The sequence below is a fragment of the Ursus arctos genome, unplaced genomic scaffold (genome assembly GCF_023065955.2).
Source record: "Ursus arctos isolate Adak ecotype North America unplaced genomic scaffold, UrsArc2.0 scaffold_24, whole genome shotgun sequence".
Lineage (NCBI taxonomy): Eukaryota > Metazoa > Chordata > Mammalia > Carnivora > Ursidae > Ursus > Ursus arctos.
In genome coordinates this window covers 45,056,837-45,076,490 of record NW_026622919.1, presented here as the reverse complement: position 1 = coordinate 45,076,490, position 19,654 = coordinate 45,056,837, and the positions used below count along the sequence as shown (strand labels likewise).

The 19,654-nt window shown below is 42.8% G+C and overlaps 1 protein-coding gene across 1 annotated transcript; it reads right to left on the bottom strand.

Annotated features, from left to right (window-relative positions):
- Positions 1-17,375: 17,375 nt before the first annotated feature.
- Positions 17,376-18,323, bottom strand: LOC113268838 (olfactory receptor 139). Its single transcript, XM_026517397.3, has one exon. It carries the CDS (start codon positions 18,321-18,323, stop codon positions 17,376-17,378), a length of 948 nt encoding a protein of 315 aa, XP_026373182.1.
- Positions 18,324-19,654: the final 1,331 nt, after the last annotated feature.

Sequence of the window (19,654 nt, the reverse complement as noted above, 5' to 3'; positions counted from 1 at the left end):
CAGTCACCCCATCCCTCCACCCCCTCCCCTCTGTAACCCTCAGTGTTTCCTAGAGTCCGGAGTCTCTCATGGTTTGTCTCCCTCTCTGATTTCTTCCCATTCAGATTTCTCTCCCTTCCCCTGTGGTCCTCCGATTTCTTATGTTCTACATATGAGTGAAACCATATGGTAACTGTCTGTCTCTGCTTGACTTACTTCACTCAGCATAATCCCCTCCAGTTCCATCCGTGTGGATGCAAATGATCGGTATTCATCCTTTTTAATAGCTGAGTAATATTCCATTGTGTATACAGACCTATCCATTCATCTGTTGAAGGGCATCTGGGCTCCTTCCGCGGTTTGGCTATTGTAGACATTGCTGCTATGAACATTGGGGTGCAGGTGCCCCTTCTTTTCACTACCTCTGTATCTTTGGGGTAAATACCTAGTAGTGCAATTGCTGAGTCATAGGGTAGCTCTATGTATCTCTCTCCTATTGCTTCAGTTTCAGTTCCTCTGGAAAAGTACATATATGCATATATACATAGATATATACACACAAATACATACATATACACATATTAAAAGGATACACACACACACACACACAAGATTATATATTATAAAAGTTTACAGAGGCTGAGAAATCCCATAATCTTCCATCTGCAATCAGTGGTAAAAATCCCAGTCCAAAAGCAGGAGAGATGAGATGTCCCAGCTCAACCAGTGAACCAGAAAAAGGAGTGACCTCCTGCTTGCTCTGCTCTGTGTTCTGTTGAGGCCCCCCACACAGGAGAGGGCCATCTGCTTTCCTCAGTCAAGTGATTCAAACCCAATCTCATCCAGAAACACTCCCCCAGACTCATCTACCATAATGTTTAATCTGTGCACACTGTGGCCAGTCGAGATGACACTTAAAATTGGCCATAATGGTATGTAAGTTATAACATAGTTACCGACTAATTTCCTGGAGGCAGGAGTGCCTTCTTTTTCTAGAGAGAAGCTAGAAGTTAGAAGATTCCTATCAGCAGGCGGGCTGAGCAGGGGTACGGCGGGGACTGGACACAGCCACTCATTAATGATCGCTGTTGGCTGTTGCGTCCTGATGGCAAGACTTGTGATTTGTAACATCAGCTAAATGACAGATAAACTAAGGCCAGGAATAAGCCAAAATAACCCTGTGAGTGCTTCACCATGCGCAAGGCGCTTCTATGTCTGGTTTGCAAAGTCACTTCTGTGGTCCGCTCAGAAATGTCCCTCGCCCCAACTTCGGGCTTTGCCCGGCCCCGGTGGTGAGGTGCTCCCTCTCGCAGGCCATTTTGGGACGTCTTCCAGTTTCACCGGCTCCTGCTCCTGCCTTCGTCATAAGGCAGGTCCTTCTTGCCCCTAACCAGCAGGATGGGCACAGCCGGGTGGAGACGACTGGATCTCTGGGGTCCATTTTACTGGGATGCTTTGAAAACTATAAGGGCAACCACGGAGGAGCAGATCAGTATAACGTCGACCCTGGGGTAGGACAGAGGCCTCCCGAGGCCGGTCTCCCGCCCCGCTGGGTCGCACAGAGCCAGCTCCGCCCCAGGTCGTCCAGGTAGCGCTCAAACAGCCTGGCGTGTGACTGAAACTGGTCCTTGACTAAGCAGCTCTTGCCACGTCCGCCATCACCCATGGTCACGAGCTTCCCGTGGACGGTGGCCCGCGCCCCCTCACACGTGGGGACATCTGACCTGTTGACGGGTCCCAGGGAGCTCCTTGACCGCCTGGGAGGAGTCTCCCGGCTTTCCCCGCGCTGAGGCTGCCCCCTGGCGGCAGGGGCGCAGTCGTGCCTGGCCAGACGCAGGTAGGAGAGACGGGGCGGCGCAGGTGATGGGCACTGAGCTGGCGCCCTCCCTGCAGTCCCTGGAGCCTGCGTGCCCGCGTGGGAGGCTTGAAGAATGCGCGCCTCCCCGATTCCTAAAGCTGTGCTTTCAGACGTCGATTGGCCGTTTGGATGTCTTCTTGTGTGATGCGAAGCCCACTTGTTTGCCGAATTAATTTGTACAGAGTCCTTAGCTGTGAGTGAGTGAGTGAGTGAGTGAGTGAGTGAGTGAGATGGTTAGTTAGTTGTTTATGTATATGTTGCAGTGCTCTTCTCTCAGTCTGTGGCTTTCCTTTTTATTCTCTTATCGGTATCTTCTGATGAACAGAAGTTCATTTTAATGTAGGCAAGTTGCTCAGTGTTTTCCCTTTATGACTGATGTTTTTGTCTTGTTTAAGAAGATTGTCTCTATCCCGAGTCTTAAAGTGATTCTGCCTTATTATCCACTTGAAGATTTATTGTTTCTGCCTCTACAGCTAGACCTACAATCTCCTGGAACCCACGTCAGTGTGTAGTGTGAGATATGGGTTAAATTTCATACTTTCCTTTTTAGATATTCAATGATGTCCTACAATTTGTTGACAAGACCATCCTTTCCCCAGTGCTTTGAAGTGCCACTTTTGTTGTAAGTCAAGGTCTATTTGTGTGAAGATACTTCTGGACTCTCCTTTATTACGTTAGTTTGCCTATCTTTGTATCAGTACCGCATGTCTTAATTGCTATCACAGATGAATCTCAATATCCACTAGAGAATGGATAGCTTGTTCTTCAAGCTCACTTTCCACAAAAATTTTAGAATCAGTTTCTCCAGTCTCCCTGCTTCCCTCCTCCGCACAACACACACCTGTGTTGTGGGATTAAATTTTGATTGGGATTAAATTAAACATATAGATCAATATGGGGAGAATTTGCTTCTTCATGTATTATATTTTTCAGTTCATGAACATGAATAGCCATTTATTTGGGTCTTTTAAAATTTCTCTCCATTATGTTGTATAATTTTCTACTCAGGTTTACACATCTTTTATCAATTATATTTTGGGGCATTTGGTATTTTTGATGCTGTTGTAAGTGCTATCTTTTCATCTTTATGTTTTAACTGTAAGTTGCTGGTATATAGAAGTGCAGCTGAGGTGGTGTCCAGCAATCCTACTAATCTCAATTATTAATCGTAATGGCTTGTCATGCAGTTTTTAGATTTTCTTTTTTTTTTTTTTTTTAAGATTTTACCCATTTATTTTTGACAGACAGACAGCGAGAGAGGGAGCACAGCAGGGGAGTGGGAGAGGAAGAAGTAGGCTCCCAGTAGAGGAGCCTGATGTGGGGCTTGATCCCAGAACGCCGGGATCACACCCTGAGCTAAAGGCAGACGCTTAACGACTGCACTACCCAGGTGCCCCTAGATTTTCTAAACACACAAATATATAATCTATGAAAAGTGATAATTAGAGTTCTCCCTTTCCAGTTCTCATTATTTTAACTATTATTACTGTTTTGCCTGATCAAACTGGCAAGAACCTCCAGGATGATGGTGAATAGAAGTGTGACAGCACTTGCTTTCGATCTCAGAAGGAAAACTTGCAACATTCTTAGTTTGGGCTGCTATAACAGAATACCATAGACTGGGTGCTTTATGAGCAACAGAAATTTATTTCTCACAGTTCTAGAGTCTAGGAAGTACGAGAATAAAGCACTGGCAGAATTCACGTCTGGTGGGACCCTGCCTCCTGGCTCATAGGCAGCCGTCTTGTCACTGTGTCCTTACGTGGCAGAAGGTGTGGGAGACTCTCTGGGATCTCTTACAAGAGCACTAATCTCATTCATGAGGGCTCCATCCTTATGACCACCTCCCAAAGGCCCCACTTTCAAAAACCATCCCATTCAGAATTAGGTTTCAACGTATGAATTTTGGAGGGACACAAACCTTCAGTCTATAGCAAGTATGATGTTTGCTGTAGGTTTTGGTAGGTCCCATTCATACTTTTTCCATGTTATTGTCATGAATAGATACTTAAATATTACCAACATTTTTTTCTGCATTTAATGACAAAATCTATTGATTTTTTTTCCTCCTTTATTCTGTTAATTTGGTGAATTACCCTGGTCTTTGAATGGCCCGTCAACTCTGCATATCTGGAATAAACCCATCTTGTTGTATTGAAGCTTCTATGTTATAAATGCCTGACTTATTTTACCTTAATCTATTTAAGATTTTTCCATGAAGTTTATGATGACAGTTGCCTGAATTTTTCTTTGTTTTAATGTTCTTGATAGGTTCTGTTATCAAAGGTATTCGAGTTTTATAAAACAGTTGCGGAATGAATTCTGTTTTTCTATTATCTAGAGGAGATTGTGTAAAATTGGCATTATTTATTCCTTAAATATCTGGTAGAAATTCAGCTGATGCTTTTTTGTGTGTTAAATGTTTTGCATTAAAGATTAAATTTCTTTAATAATTATACACTGTTCAGATTTCATATTTCTTCTTCTAAAAATTTTAACTTTTTTGGAATAAATTTTTTCATAAACTCTCATAATCTTTTCAATGTTAGAGCATCTGTGGTGATACTATTCTTTTCATTCTCTACGTTGATTATTTTGTGCCTTCTCTGTTTTTTTCTTGATAAGTCTTGCCAGGATTTATCGATTTTTTTTAATAATAATTTTTTATTATGTTATGTTAGTCACCATACAGTACATCCCAAGTTTTTGGTGTAAAGTTCCATGATTCATTACTTGCATATAACACCCAGTGCTCCATGCAATATGTGCCCTCTTAATACCCATCACTGGCCTATCCCGACCCCCCAACCTCCCAACCCTCTAAAGCCCTCAGTTTGTTTCCCAGAGCCCATAGTCTCTCATGGTTCATTCCCCCTTCTGTTTACCCCCTCTTCCTTCTTCCCTTTCTTCTCCTACCAATCTTCCTACTTCTTATGTTCCATAAATGAGTGAAACCATATGATAATTGTCTTTCTCTGCTTGACTTATTTCGCTTAACAAATGATCAAATCAAAAAATGGGCAGAAGATATGAACAGACACTTTTCCAATGAAGACATACAAATGGCTAACAGACACATGAAAAAATGTTCAAAATCATTAGCCATCAAGGAAATTCAAATCAAAACCACACTGAGATACCACCTTACACCAATTAGAATGGCAAAGATTGACAAGGCAGGAAACAACAAATGTTGGAGAGGATGTGGAGAAAGGGGATCCCTCCTACATTGTTGGTGGGAATGCAAGTTGGTACAGCCACTCTGGAAAACAGTGTGGAGGTCCCTTAAAAAGTTAAAAATTGAGCTACCCTATGACCCAGCCATTGCACTACTGGGTATTTACCCCAAAGATACAGACATAGTGAAGAGAAGGGCCATATGCACCCCAATGTTCATAGCAGCTTTGTCCACAATAGCTAAATTGTGGAAGGAGCCAACATGCCCTTCAACAGATGACTGGATTAAGAAGATGTGGTCCATATATACAATGGAATATTACTCGGCTATCAGAAAGAACGATTTCACAACATTTGCAGCAACATGGACGGGACCGGAGGAGGTAATGCTAAGGATTTATCAATTTTATTAGTCAGTCTTTTCAAAGAACAACTGGTAGTTTTGTTGATCTCTGTGATAATATTTTTTGTTTTATTGATTTCAACTCACATCTTTATTATTTGCTCAACTCCTTCTTTGAACTTAACTTGTTCACCTTTTTTTAAACTTCTTAAGGTGGGTGTTTGGTTCATTGATTTTAAAAGCTTTTTTTCTTTCCCAATATGCTTTGAAGTGCTTTTAACACTCTTCAAAGTCCTAGGGAAAAAGGATTAGAGTTCCGGGTGTAATGAAACCCATTATTTGGGTTTTCCAGAAAGGCTACATTTTAAAAGCAAAGGGTGAAATAAAAATACACGGCCCTCGCAGAGACTATAGCACAGCTCCAGGTCCTCTCAGTCCCTGCAGTTGAGTCGAGTGATCCTGAACTTCTAGCCTGCCCACTCTGAAATCACTGAAGGGCTCCAGGAAAAAAGCCTGGATGGGCTCAGTAAAGGATTTCACCTCCCTCTGGCTTCTGTCCTAGCAATTCTTCACTTTTTTAAATTAGCTCTGTGATACCTTCAAGAATATATTTAAAAGCATTTTGTCCAGCTCTTATAGTTGTCTGGTTAGGGAGGCTTAGTCCAAGTTACCTCACCTGCCATTATAAGAAGTGGAAGTGTATCTGAATCTTTATTCTTCCATGTGAACTGACAATTCACTTCTCTCCCACCCCCACTTTGAAAGCTTGTAGACTATTCTCTGAAATCCCAGTGACTTGAAATTTCACAATTATTGCCTTGAGGGTAGATCTATTTTCAGCCACTGTGCTTTGAACCTGGGCATTTTCTTGAGGTATGGAAATTAAAAATATATATATCACTTCCCAAACCCCACCCCACCCCATTTTCTTTGCTCTCTCTCTAGGCCACTTTTATTATTCAGGTATTGAAAATTCTGGTCCTCTTTTAAAATATCTTTGGTTTTACTGCTCCTACTTCTGCATTCTTCATAAGAAAGGTCCTTCTTCTTCCCAACCAGTATGATGGGCACATCAGGGTAGAAATGATTGATTTCTAGGGTCCATTTTACTGGGATGTTTTGGAAACTATTAGGGCAAACCACAGAGAAGTAGGTCAGTATCACGTTGACATTTGGGAAGAAGAGAGGCCTCAAGAGGCCATAGTCGTCCTGCTAACTCTGTCCCACAGAGCTGGCTTCACCTCCAAGTTCTCAAACACCCTGGTGTGTAACTGAGAACTGGTCCTTGACTAAGCAGCTCTTGCCACATCCACCATCACCCATGGCCACAAGTAAATGAAAGCAAGAAGAAGCATACTGAAACCTTAGCAATCTCCAAAGTGATTCACTGGGTAGGGTATACTGAGCCTATTTTGGTCAGTAAGTCAAATTCTTAATGTCTTTACATTAGATTTTCATATGAGGAAGTGTGTGCTTTGCTTTCTGGAAACTAACTATCCAGCTGGGATTTAGAGATAGAAAGAGGAATGAAGTTAGACACAGGCATTAGAACCCAAGTCTGCAGTTTAACCCAGGGTTTAGCTGTTTGGATAATTATCTTCAGAAGATGCAGAATACAATCAAAGGGGAAGAGTAACCACTGTTTCTGAGAAAGAGGTGAGTTAGGGGTTAGGATAGGAATGAGGAGAGATGCAGTATCTATTCATTCGGAGAATATTTACTCATGGCTACCATGTGTGCTTGGCTCTGGAGAAGTTTCAAGAAGTAATACACAAATTCTTGATCTTGCGGAGAACGCTGTCCAGTCTAGGAGGGGGAAGAGTTAAGAAGACATCTCCAGTGTGAGCACAGCTAAACAGGAGTCTGGGCTCTCAGACAGTGTAATACTTGGATATATTTTCAAATTGATATTTTTATGTATTCCCTCAAATTTTATTTATTGTGGAGTATGGAATGAATTCTTAATTAATAAAAATTGCATGTCTCTCTCCCTTGGGTACCATTAATGGATTTAGTACTTGCTTGAACATACTTTGACTCAATAAAATAAAATTCTCCCTTTTTTTAGCTTATTTGTTTTTTATTATGCTGATTAATGCTTATCATAAGATTATTAGAAAATGTAGAAACGGATAAAGAAAACATAAAGGTCATTCAAGCTAATAAAATTCTCTTGTATTTTATGCTTCCTCCACTATTTATAGCTGAACACCACTAGTTACATTCCTTAAAAACAGAGGGCTTTTATATGAATATGATTTTAAAGCTTTGTCAAAATGTGTATGGAAATTATACTTTTCTGATAGGCTCACAAATTCTTTGATGCCCCTTCCCCCAAGAGGGAAAACTTAATTTCTGTCCCCTGAGAATGGGCTGGACCTGATGAGTCACTTCTAACAAACAGAATATCACAGAAGTGATGGGATGTCCCTCCCAAGATTCAGTTCTGTGGCTTCCGTCTTCAGTGTTCTCTCTGTCTCTCTCACTCTCTCTCCTTCTCTCATCACTCACTCTAGAAGCCATGGCAAGAGCCCACCATGTGGAGAGGCCCACATGGTGATGAATAGAAGCTTCCAGTTCCAGTCCGGTCTTCAGAGTCTGTAGCCCTGCCAACAGGGTTTGACTACAATCTCATGAAAGACCCTGAGCCAGAACCACCCACTTAACATACTCCCAGATACCTAACCCTCTGAAGCATATGAAATAATACAAGTTATTTTAACCTGCTTTAAATTTTTTTTCCTGGCTTACACATCCCTTCTGAAGTGTTTAAAATTAAGATAACCAAAAAAAGAGAAAAAGGCATTTATTCTCACTTAAAACTGCTATGCTGTGAATGATTCAGTTTTAGAACTTTAGCCCACGTCACCTACTATATTCAGATGACCAATATCTGCCTGATGTCAAGTGTGGTTACATGTTTTTATTTCCATATGCATGTCACAAAATACCAATCAAAGGTAGGTCAGCACTGGCAAGGAGAGTTTTAAATTTTTCCACTGGAAATACACTGGAGGCCTTTGCATATTTCAGCAAGATGGTCAGTGAGTTTGCTTCTTGCCAGTTGTGAAAGAAGTTGCATGATGGCATGCCTGGGTGGCTCAGTTAGTTAAGCGTCTGCCTTCAGTTCAGGTCATGACCCCAGGGTCCCGAGATCGAGTCCTACATCAGGCTTCTTGCTCAGTGGGAAGCCTGCTTCTCCCTCTTCCTCTCCCCGCCCCCATCCCCTGGCTTGTGCTTTTTCACTCACTCTCTCTCTCTCTCTCAAATAAATAGATAGAATCTTAAAAGAAGAAGAAGAAGAAGAAGAAGAAGAAGAAGAAGAAGAAGAAGAAGAAGAAGAAGTTGCATGAGGAACTCTGAGTGGAAATGTTGCAGCAATGTCTTAGCATTTGTTATGCGTTGGAAGCCCCAGCGGCTCTTTGGCTGATCTGGTCTCCAATCCACTTTAGGAGGTGTGGCGGGATAGGCAGTATGCATCGTCTTGAGGGCACCAAGAGAAACTGGGGATGGAGAGAAGCCAGGTGGCGTACCCTTAAACAAACTGAAAAAAAAAAAAGGACAAAAAATAAAATGTTAGAGTATATTCTGTCAGAATTTTCCTGCTGGGGCTGTCTTCATCTGTAAAATGAAAATTCTACCGTTTGTCTCATGGGACTTTTATTGTAAGGATTAAGCGAGATGATGTATGTAAGGCCTAGTCTCTGGTTAGTTGCTAAATAAATGGAAATAAATAGGAGTTGTTATAACAATGATAAAAACATACTGGGGCTCTTGGGTGGCTCAGTCAGTTAAGTGTCTGCCTTCAGCTCAGGTCATGATATTGGGTCCTGGGCTCGAGCCCCGCATCGAGCAGGGAGCAGGGAGCCTACTTCTCCCTTTCCCTCTGCCTCTCCCTCTGCTTATGCTCTCCCTCACTTGCTCTCTCTCTATCGCAAATAAATAAATAAAATCTTTTTAAAAAATACTGAAAGAAGATATAAAAGAACATGTTAATTGATATCATGACATTAAAATCAAGAATCAATCTTAAGCCTCCAAATTATTAACAAAAACAATTAATGTGGAAAACCCCTGAAATGTGTATACATTAAAGAAGTGACATTTCTACTATAAAAATTTCTTTTTAGGATCTCGTGAATTAGTCATAAAAATTGTCTTGAGGATGAGGGGAGCCTGGGTGGCCTAGGCAGAGTGTCCGAGTCTTAGTTTCAGCTTTGGTCATGATCTGAGAGTCCTGAGATGCAGCCCTGCATCCGGCTCTGCACTCAGTGGGGAGTCTGCTTTCCCTCTCCCTCTGCTCCTCCCCCTACTCCACTCTCTCTCTCAAAATAAATAAATAAATAAATAAATCTTTTTTTAAAAAATTGTCTTGAGGATGAAAAAAATACAGTGATATTTATTCAGAAATAGACAATTGTAGAATGGAAGACACATACCATAAAAACATTTTTGGATTTATAATAATTTAGTATGTACATAAATTAAGCATACAAATAGGTGGGGCAGGGAATAGAATATTCAATAAATAGTGTTGAGGCAATTGTTCATTTGGAAAATAAAGATCTTGAATGCATATATTACACAATGTGGCAAAGCAAATGCAGGATGGGTTTTAGAGTTAAATACAAAATTCAAAATTGAAAAAGTACGTATAAGTAAATATTTATCAACTGCTAATGATGGTAGACATTCTAGGAACACACAGAATGGAAGAAGGCGCAAAGAAAAAGATCAAAAGATTTGACTACATGAACGCTTTAAAAAACTTATGTAAAAAGTTACCCAAATTAAAAGACAAATAACAAACTTGGAGAAATATTTGCAGAAAATATGAACAGGTTAATATATTTACCTGTCAAAGACCTATTAGAAATCCATATAACACAAACTGAAAAAAATGAAAAAAAGAAGTGAAAACACTGAGATCTGCTTAGATAAATAGGCCAAGAACATAAAAGGCAATTTACAAAAGAGAAAAATGCAAACATGGTTAACTGAGAGAAGAAAATACTCTGCTTTACTAGTAAGAAAAAAATCAAAGTAAAATTACTGTGAATTTTTGCCTCTCAAATTGGAAATGACAAAAAAATCAGTATTTGTGATGGTATGATGAAATGGACATGGATCATTCCTAAATGGAAACTGTCACTTTCCTGTTGGTAACTTAACAATCTGTATTAAAATTCCTAAAATATTCATATCTTATATTAAAATATTTACTTCATAATAGTAACAAAAACTATTATTTATTTAGAAATAAACAATAGAAAGGTAGAAATTCTTATTTTTAAAAGTCTTCAAAATTCTTTAGAAATAATGCTCGAATAAATCAATAGATTATACCATGTCCCTATCTGGAAAGCTATAATATTGTAAAGCTGTCAATTCCCCCAAAATTAATCTGTAAATTTTACATATTCTAGTTAAAATTCCAAAGGTAGAAGATTCCAATCAGAAACATGATTCTACACTTAAACATTTGAGACTAATCAAGGCCATTTGGGAGGAAAGAGATCAATGAGAATGTGACCTGAATGTGTGATTTCTAAAACAAGATGTGAATGACTATATTCTAAACCTACAGTGGTTGAAACATTGTGGCACGAACAGAATGATGTAACAGAATAGAAGTCCAGAAGCAGACCCAAGTGTCCAAAAACATTCAATGTTTGACAAAAGGAGGTACTTCAAATTATTGGGATAGTCTTGGGACCTAAGCTATGGAATTAAAAAATAAAGCTGTATCACTATGTCACCTCATGTGTGAAAATAAATTTGAGACGTAAAAATGTAGAGCATAAAGTATAAAAAATAAAACCATAAAATAAGTAATAGAAAATATAGATGAATATTTACATAAACTTGAGATAGGGGAAATAATATCAAGTGTGACAGCAAAGATAGAAGTCATAAAGTAAAATATATACTTGACTACAGAAAATTTAAAAGTCTGTATATCAAAAACACCAGTAGCATTAATGAGACACAATTATAAATAAGGAAAATATTTGCAGCATATATAAAAAAGAGTTAATATTTGCACTAATATAAGGAGGAAATCTCAGTCTCTCTCACAAAGAAACACAAACCAAAACAGTAATGAGAAATAGTGATTCACCCACCACATGGTAAAGATTTTCAAGAATGGTAATACCTAGGGTTGGTCAGGACTAGGAAAATAACCCGGTTGCACTGAATTGGTAGAAAAGTCAAATGGTACAATCTGTCTATTGATAATTTGTCAATATGCATAAAAGTATTGAAAATATGCATATGGTCTATTCAAGGAAATAGCTGTGCAAAGACATATCAAAGCCTTGCCTTTAAGAGTGAAAAACTGGAAAAACCTAAAGGGTCAAGGTGGAGTCTGATTAAGGAAATTCTGGTGCAGTTATAAAATGATGCACCCTTACCACGAAGCAGATGCATTTATTAATATGGGATCGAAAACAACTAGGCTGTGATGGGAGGAGAGGGAGAACAGGAGAGTCCTGGGTGTGAAGAAGGTGGCAGAAAAAAATGCTGAAAATCAGATAGAAAATGAAGAAATGGGAGGCCAGTGTTTACAGGGAAGCTGACTCATGGCCAGGCATTCTCGGTTTGAACACATCTTCCCTCTACTCATAACTTTGCAAATGAGTCTTGCTAATGATGGCTTTGCAACCACCCATCACTAACTGGCTTCCTCCACTATCGTCCCTAAGGTCTAGTTTCTTTTTGACTTAAGGACCGAAAAGAAAGAAAATCTTCTCTGGGCATCCCTTCCCTCTGGCCTTATTAGCAGAGATGCAGAAGACAATCAGCAAACCCCACTTTCCCTTAGCCCCTAGGCTGCGTTATCCTGAACTCTCATTTGGGAGCTAATTAGAAGATTCTGTTTGCGGAACCTGGAAGGACTTCATTCCCCAATCCTGACCCCAGCTGTCTCCGTGGGAAGCTTCGTTAGAGAAATTGCTGGGTAGGTGGGACCCCTGAGGTCCTGCAGAGCTGGGGAAGTTAGCAAAGTTTCTCAATCGTTGCCTCTTGTGAACAGAGCAAGAGATCCTGAGGTGTTTGGGGGCCCAGGAGATTCATCACGCTCCCTCCCAGTCCCCACGGCGTGGGGCAGCTTCCACAGGACTAAGTCCGTCATCAGCTCATTCAAGGGAGGTGAGGGCCAGCGCAGTAAAAAGGATATAGTACCAGCTGGGAAAGCTGGAGTTTTAAGGGGGAAATCCCTGCTCTGGTCCATAGAAGAGGAAGGGCACAAACTCTATGGCAATGCCTTCTGCTGGAAACCCAGGGACTTCAACATCACCTTCACACTGCGCTGGTCAACTCAATAATTCTGTATTTCAATCCATTTAATCTTCAGAATAATCATTTGAAGTGCATCTTGTGAGTCCCATTTCATTGATGAGAAAATTAGGGCCCACAGAGAGGAACTGGCCCGCCCAGTGTTAGACAGCTAGCTGGTAGCAGTACTAACCCCAAAGCCTGGTCTCCCGACTTCTCAGTCCCATGCTGTCTCCACTTGACCACAGCTGAGTCAATTCGACTAGGAGCATGGGCTTCTCAGCTTGCTGCCCGGTACATAGAAGATGCTTGCTTCGTATTTGTTTTCCTCGTATCTTGGTCTGGACAACTACGTCTCAGTACCAAATAAAGGTCTGAAGTCTTTTAGGCCCTGATATCATTATCTCCCCAGATCCGGCAAACATAAACTCAGAAAATGAGGTTTATTATTTTCTAGCTGATGTTCCAAGATTCCTTCCCAAGCTCTCCTCTTTCTGTTTCAGTTATTGTTTGCACCCTGGCCTTCGTGTCTCTGCCTGCCCCCCTGCTACACCCCCAATCTGGGCATCTCTCCAGTTGCTAGATACCAAGAACCGACTTGTACCCATCACAGTTCCACTGCGCTTGAAGTAATTGGTCCTTTCCATTTCTGCGACTCACTGTACCTAGAGTCAGTATCAGTGTTTAGCTTTGAATTCCTTTTTATTTACTAGAAGCAGAAGGGGAGGGAGGCAAAGACACTGAGCCAGGAGCTGGCACTTGGAGCCTGCCCTACGTACTAAGTCTGTGGCCTCTGGAAAATCACTTAGCCTGTTTGTACCTTTGGGTTGTTTTTGTTTTTGTTTTTATCTGCAAAGTGAGGATAATAGAAACGGGCCTTCTTGCTGTGCAATCCTGGACCTGGTTGTGGGTGACACTCAACTATGTGGTTGCAATATTCAAATGCACACAGATTTCAAAGTGCTTTCTAAATACTGTTATGTGCTAATAGAATAATAAGAGAAAACGAACTCCTGTTATAATTCTCTTGAGTCCTGAGAGTACCTGTCCTATGCTGGACAAATGAGTAAGCCTCTGGATGGTAGGATAGATGTGGGGAAGGAGGCCTCATGGGGGTATATGAAAGCATCTCCAAGTGCGTGTGTAGATGCCCAGTGTGTATAAAACGACACCTGCTGCGCTTGACACATGGATCCTGGATGTCCTCAAAGGTTCACAAAGTAACTGATGAGATCTGGAACACATCAGTTGACCTTGCCCTCACGACTCCACACTGTCACCATTAGTACTTTTTAGAATTGATTTATTTTCTGATAATTGTGTTTCTCTGACACACAATGTCATATGGTTGCACTCATGTGGAACATGAAGACTAGTGCCGAGGACCATAGGGGGAGGAGGGAAAACGGAATGGGAGAAATCAGAGAGGGAGACAAACCATATGATACCCTTGACCCCGGGGGAAAAAACTGAGGGTTGGGGGAAGGGTGGGGGGTGAGGGGATGGGGTAACCGGGTGATGGGTATTAAGGAGGGCATGTGATATAATGAGAACTTGGTGTTATACTCAACTAATGAATCATTGAACTTGTATCAAAAATTAATGATGTACTATAACTAGGCTAATTGAATTCAAATAAATAAATGAATAACTTTTGGGGTTTTTTTTAAATTTTTTTTAAAGATTTTATTTATTTATTTGAGAGAGAGAGATGGCAAGAGAGAGCAAGAGAGGGCACAAATGGGAGGGAGGAGAAGGCTCCCCACGGAGCAGGGAGCCCGACGCAGGACTTGATCCCAGGACCCTGGGATCATGACCTGAGCAGAAGGTGGACACGTAACTGACTGAGTGAACCAGGAGCCCCGTGTTTGTTTTTTAAATTACAAAACCCAGTGAAAACCTTCCAAGTATAAGTACATAGGATAAAACAAAGTGCTTCTCCACTTCGCACAGCTGTCCCCAGTCCTACCCTCCTCCATGGAGGGAATCACCATCTGCAGCCTGGGGCTTGTTGTCTGCGATTTTTTTGCCCCATACGCATACACGTATCACATTATCGTCACTTTCTAAATTTAGCAATAGATGCTGTACACCTATCCATATTTGTGTAGCAGAGTTAAAAGCCATCACTTCAGATTTCGCTGCGGGAGAAGCAGCTTTCAGAAACATGAAATGACTTCGGGGCAATAACAATATTCACAATACCTAAGAGTAGTCCTAAGACGAACTATTCACTTCAGAACGTGAATTAAAGAAAGACAGCCGCTTTGTCATAACACATGACGACCTATGGAGCCTCAGCCCTCCTCTGTAATGTGCCGATAGTAAGTGCACCCTGGCTCTGGGTGCCACGGGACTTCACAGCCCGGCCACGCTCCGCGCGTGCTGCCTAAACGCTCTCTTCCTCGTTCTCTGCAGGAAGGAGACGCTTCGGCTCTAGCTTCGGGCACTTTCTCTCAGTTTTGAGGAGACATAACATGGGTCACAGCTCTCCGGAAAGCTGCTCCCGTGTCGTCAAATTCAGTGATTGTCTTTATTTCATCAAAAGAAAGGATTTTCCCCCCTTTTCCTTTTATATCTTTATATATCCCTAATATTGGACACTTTGGGGTATTGTTGGGGGGGGCCTAGAAATGTGCATAGTACTTTCATTTCACCAAAAGTTGTCCAACATTTCTTCATCAGAGTAAGTTCATGAAACTAGCGCATTTGACAACAACGTTTTACTGAATTATGGGTTCTTTCAGACTGTTGCCAGGGCTTGTATTAATTTGGCACCCCAAAATCGAAGAAGCACCTTACCCTCGTTTGCAAATAGCACTGTGGACTTGGTTCGTGAAGCCGGAAGATGCAGAGAACACACCTTGGGCCTGAATGCCTGGTGACCCTGAACGCACCCGGCCTTGGGCCGCCTGGTCCTGAGCGGCTACCGAGGCCTCCAGCCGTCTCCTTCGGCCCTGGCCCGTCAGCGGCAGGACACAGAGAGAGAGAGAGGCTCTGGGCCTGGAGCCGCACTGCCACCACTGGACACCACGCAGGTTACCGGGCTCCCTTGGCATTTTGAAAACATCTAGCAGTTTCACTGACCTCCCATGTAGAAAACAAATTTCTTTTCATAGGTCATGCTTCCTCTTATCAGTTCATCAGTCTGCAAGATTGTTTTCTGTACTCAGCACTATGCTGGGTGTTTGGAGGACACAGTCTAATATTAAAAATGGTTCCTGTCTTTCAGGAGCTTATAATGTATTGGGGAGAGCAGAAGAAGCTGCAGGGAATGCGGAAAAGATGATGATGGTGTCTTGCTGGCAGGGCACAGTGTTCCAGAGGAGTCTCGTAGCAAGGAGAAGCCCTCCCTGAGGGAGAGGCTGTGGCTAAGAGGTAAAGACTGAGAGGAGAGGCAGGAAGAGATGACGGAGGGAGGCCCGTGCACACCATGGAGCTCTGGATGTGATGTGGTGCTCAGAAAGAAATCAGTGGCCTTTCAGGGTGGAATGACATGGGACAGACATAGCTCCAGCGGGTTAACCTGGCAGGTGTGGGGAGCAGTGAGTGAGGAGGGGCACAGGCGCAGAGGCCACTGCGGGAGCCCCGTGGGACTGGATGGCACAGGGCTGAATCAGGAAGCAGCTGTCCGCAGGGGGGCTACCCTGAGAATGTTTGAGACTGTTCAGCAGGACCTGGTAGGTGGCTGGATTTGGAGAAAAACTATAGATCCATTTGATTGGGAAATATTCCTCAGGGTTCCATGCTGCCCTTCCCAAGCAATTAATAAGCACGCCAAGTCAAGTCACTCTTCTCAGACTTCCAACTTTTGGGCCAGGAAGTGTTTGAAATGGTTCATAGAAAAAATTCCAGAAATGGCCATGACAGCCCGTGAAATGGGCTATTGTTCTATTCACCATCCTTCTCTGGATTGCCTTAGCTTTGCCCTTTTGGTAAAATCCTGGTTTCCAATACTCATTCACTGGTAACAAACACTATCTCCCTCTATTTTCCTTTCCTTCCTTACCTTTACTAAGTATCTACACATATTAAACAGGATGCCCATTGTGTATCAGTGTATTTTTGCCAGTTAAAAAGAACACCACCACCTTACTACCCTGGGCGCTGCTTCTCCTGAAACATGTGCTACCCATCTGCATGTTTTGGTGCAGGAGTTGTGAGTCAGCCCACACACAGACATGAAAATGTGGTGTCCCCCTCATGACTACTCAGGATGGGGACACCAGCTGCAGAAAGAGGTATTTGATCATGTTGCTCTGAAGAAGATGCCGGCAGGTCCTAACACCTGATTCCTGGGCTGTGTCAAACCCCAATTTAGTTCACAGTCCTGGGTTTATATCCTGAAGAAGAATCTTTAAGAACCACACCCCATACTCTAGTACAAATATGTTTTATCTTAAAAGGCAGGTGGAGGGTGCAAACATTTTGCTTTTATTAGCATTTTAAACATATTTCAATTGAACACTCATTAAATTAAAAAAAATAGCTAATCTGTGTCTCATTTCCTGACCCACATTATAATTATCTCCCACCTGTCTTTAATCCATCTTCTACCAGCTTTAGCTTGTCTCCCCAGTCCAAGGTAAACCATATTCTACTCTGGTCCATACCATCTACTTTCCTGCTATCCTTCAACCCACCCCTAAAGATACCTGCTGCCCACAGCCACACCTTCAGCGTGAGAAAGTCAGGGGGTGCTCGGCCGGGTGGGGGGTGCCATGTTGATGCTCGGCCTTCTCATTCAGGTGGCCGCTTCCCCATCAGCACCCGTTTCAGGGCACCCTGCACATCAGGGTTCCGGAGGCTGTAGATGACCGGGTTCAGCATGGGGCTAAGGATAGTATTGAGGATCCCAATCCCCTTGTCCTTATCTGACGCTGACACCGAGCCCAGACGCATGTAACTGAAGAAGCCAGTTCCATAAAAGATACAGACCACAGTGAGGTGGGAGCCACACGTGGAGAAGGCCTTCTTCCTCCCCTCTGCCGAACGGATTCGTAGCACTGCAGCTGTGACGTGGGCATAGGACACTGAGATGAGGATCATGGGGAACACCCCCATGAACGTGGCCCCCACAAAAAGCAGCTGCCCATTGAGGTGGGTGCTGGAGCAGGAGAGCTGGAAAAGGGGTGGGAGGTCGCAGTAGAAGTGGTTGACCACATTAGGGCCACAGAAGTCAAGCACAGATACAGCCACTGTGTGAGTGAGAGCGTTGATAAAAGAGACGGTGCAGCAAATGGCCACCAGGGCTCCCTGGACTTCCCGGCTCATGCGGGTGCTGTAGGTGAGGGGCTGGCAGATGGCCAGGTAGCGGTCGTAGGCCATGGCCGTCAGGAGGTGACAGTCCACACCAGCCAGGAGATGGAAAAAGAAGAGCTGTGAAATGCAGGCAGCATAGGGGACTCTGCACTGGTGGGCCAGGAGACATGCTAGCATTGGAGGGACAGTGACAGTGACACATCCAATGTCCAGCAGAGACAGATTCCCCAGGAAGTAGTACATGGGTGTGTGGAGTTTGGGCTCCACAAAGATGGCAGCCAGGATGCTAAGGTTGCCTCCGATGGTGACTACATAGGCAAAGAGGAAGACGACAAAAAGGATGGGTTGCAGTGTTATGTTTTCTGTGAGGCCAAGAAGGATGAACTCAGTGACAGTTGTCCTGTTCCCCCAGGCACCTGGCTCCATAGGCTGCTGCTGAGTTCTGTAGTGGGACACCTGAACCTGCCAAAAGGGGAGAGAGACACGTGGTAGGCACCTAATCTGAGGCTACTGGGTGTTGGGGAATGTGGCGTGAGCACCTACCAGCCTAGACTTGAGTAGTCTCCTGGAGGCCCCATGATGCCAGACATGAACTCTTTGATTACTGTTTCAGGCTTTGATCCAGGGAATGCCAGGGAAGGGGCTGGGGCAGAAGAAACTCCTCTGGGGTACAGGACACTGGCTATTTCACAACATTTTAATAGCTATTAAGGTTTTATCGGTGTATAGTGACTAAATAGCAGTTCTGACTAGCTCAATGAATAGATGAATGTATGAGGTTCTAGAAAGCAGAACGTAGGAGAGTAGCAACAACATAAAAAAAGGTAGGAGGATGAGAACTCACGAAATCAAAAAGAGATGCAAGAGAGAGTGAGCAAAGGAAGGAGCAAGGAGCAGACCAAAGTACAGAAATACTCAGAGGCTAAATATGGAAGACGTGAAGGCAATTTAAGAAAGCACTGACAATATTTTTAAAGCGTAAACTGTGAGTATTGTGCTAAGAACTTCATATTAATTTTCTTATTTAATTTTCACAGAACTCTATGGGGCAACTGCTATTTGTATCTATACAATCAGGACACTGAGGTTTTTAAAAGTTAAGTAAGTAGCCCAGTCCTCAAACCCAAGACTGTCTGACTCCCCAAATCCACACTTTAACATTGTACAGCCTCTTACAGAACTTGGACATGTTGTTACTGATTCTTTATAAATGACATTGTGTGTGACAAAGAGAGGAAACATATTCCTAAGTCTTCAGGTCTCACCACAGCTATTCAAAGAAGTCAAGATCCCATCCATCCACCCATCCATTCTTCTATTCAATAATTGTCTATTTGTTAACTAGTAAGATTCTGCATATATTTTGGTGGTGGAACTAACATATTGGGCATGAGGTATGAGAGAAAAAGAAGGTACAGGGATGATTCCAAGATTCTTTTTTTTTTAAAGATTTCATTTATTTATGTGACAGAGAGACAGCCAGCGAGAGAGGGAACACAAGCAGGGGGAGCGGGAGAGGAAGCAGCAGGCTCCCAGCGGAGGAGCCCGATGTAGGACTCAATCCCAGAACACCGGGATCACGCCCTGAGCCAAAGGCAGACGCTTAACGACTGCGCTACCCAGGCGCCCCTGATTCCAAGATTCTTGGCCTGAGCAACTGGAGTTGCTATTAAGGGATATGGGGAAGACTGATGATTTTGTAGGGGGTAGGGTCAGAGATCAGGAGCTTTTCCGAGGGAAAGGAGGGGAGTTGAAGT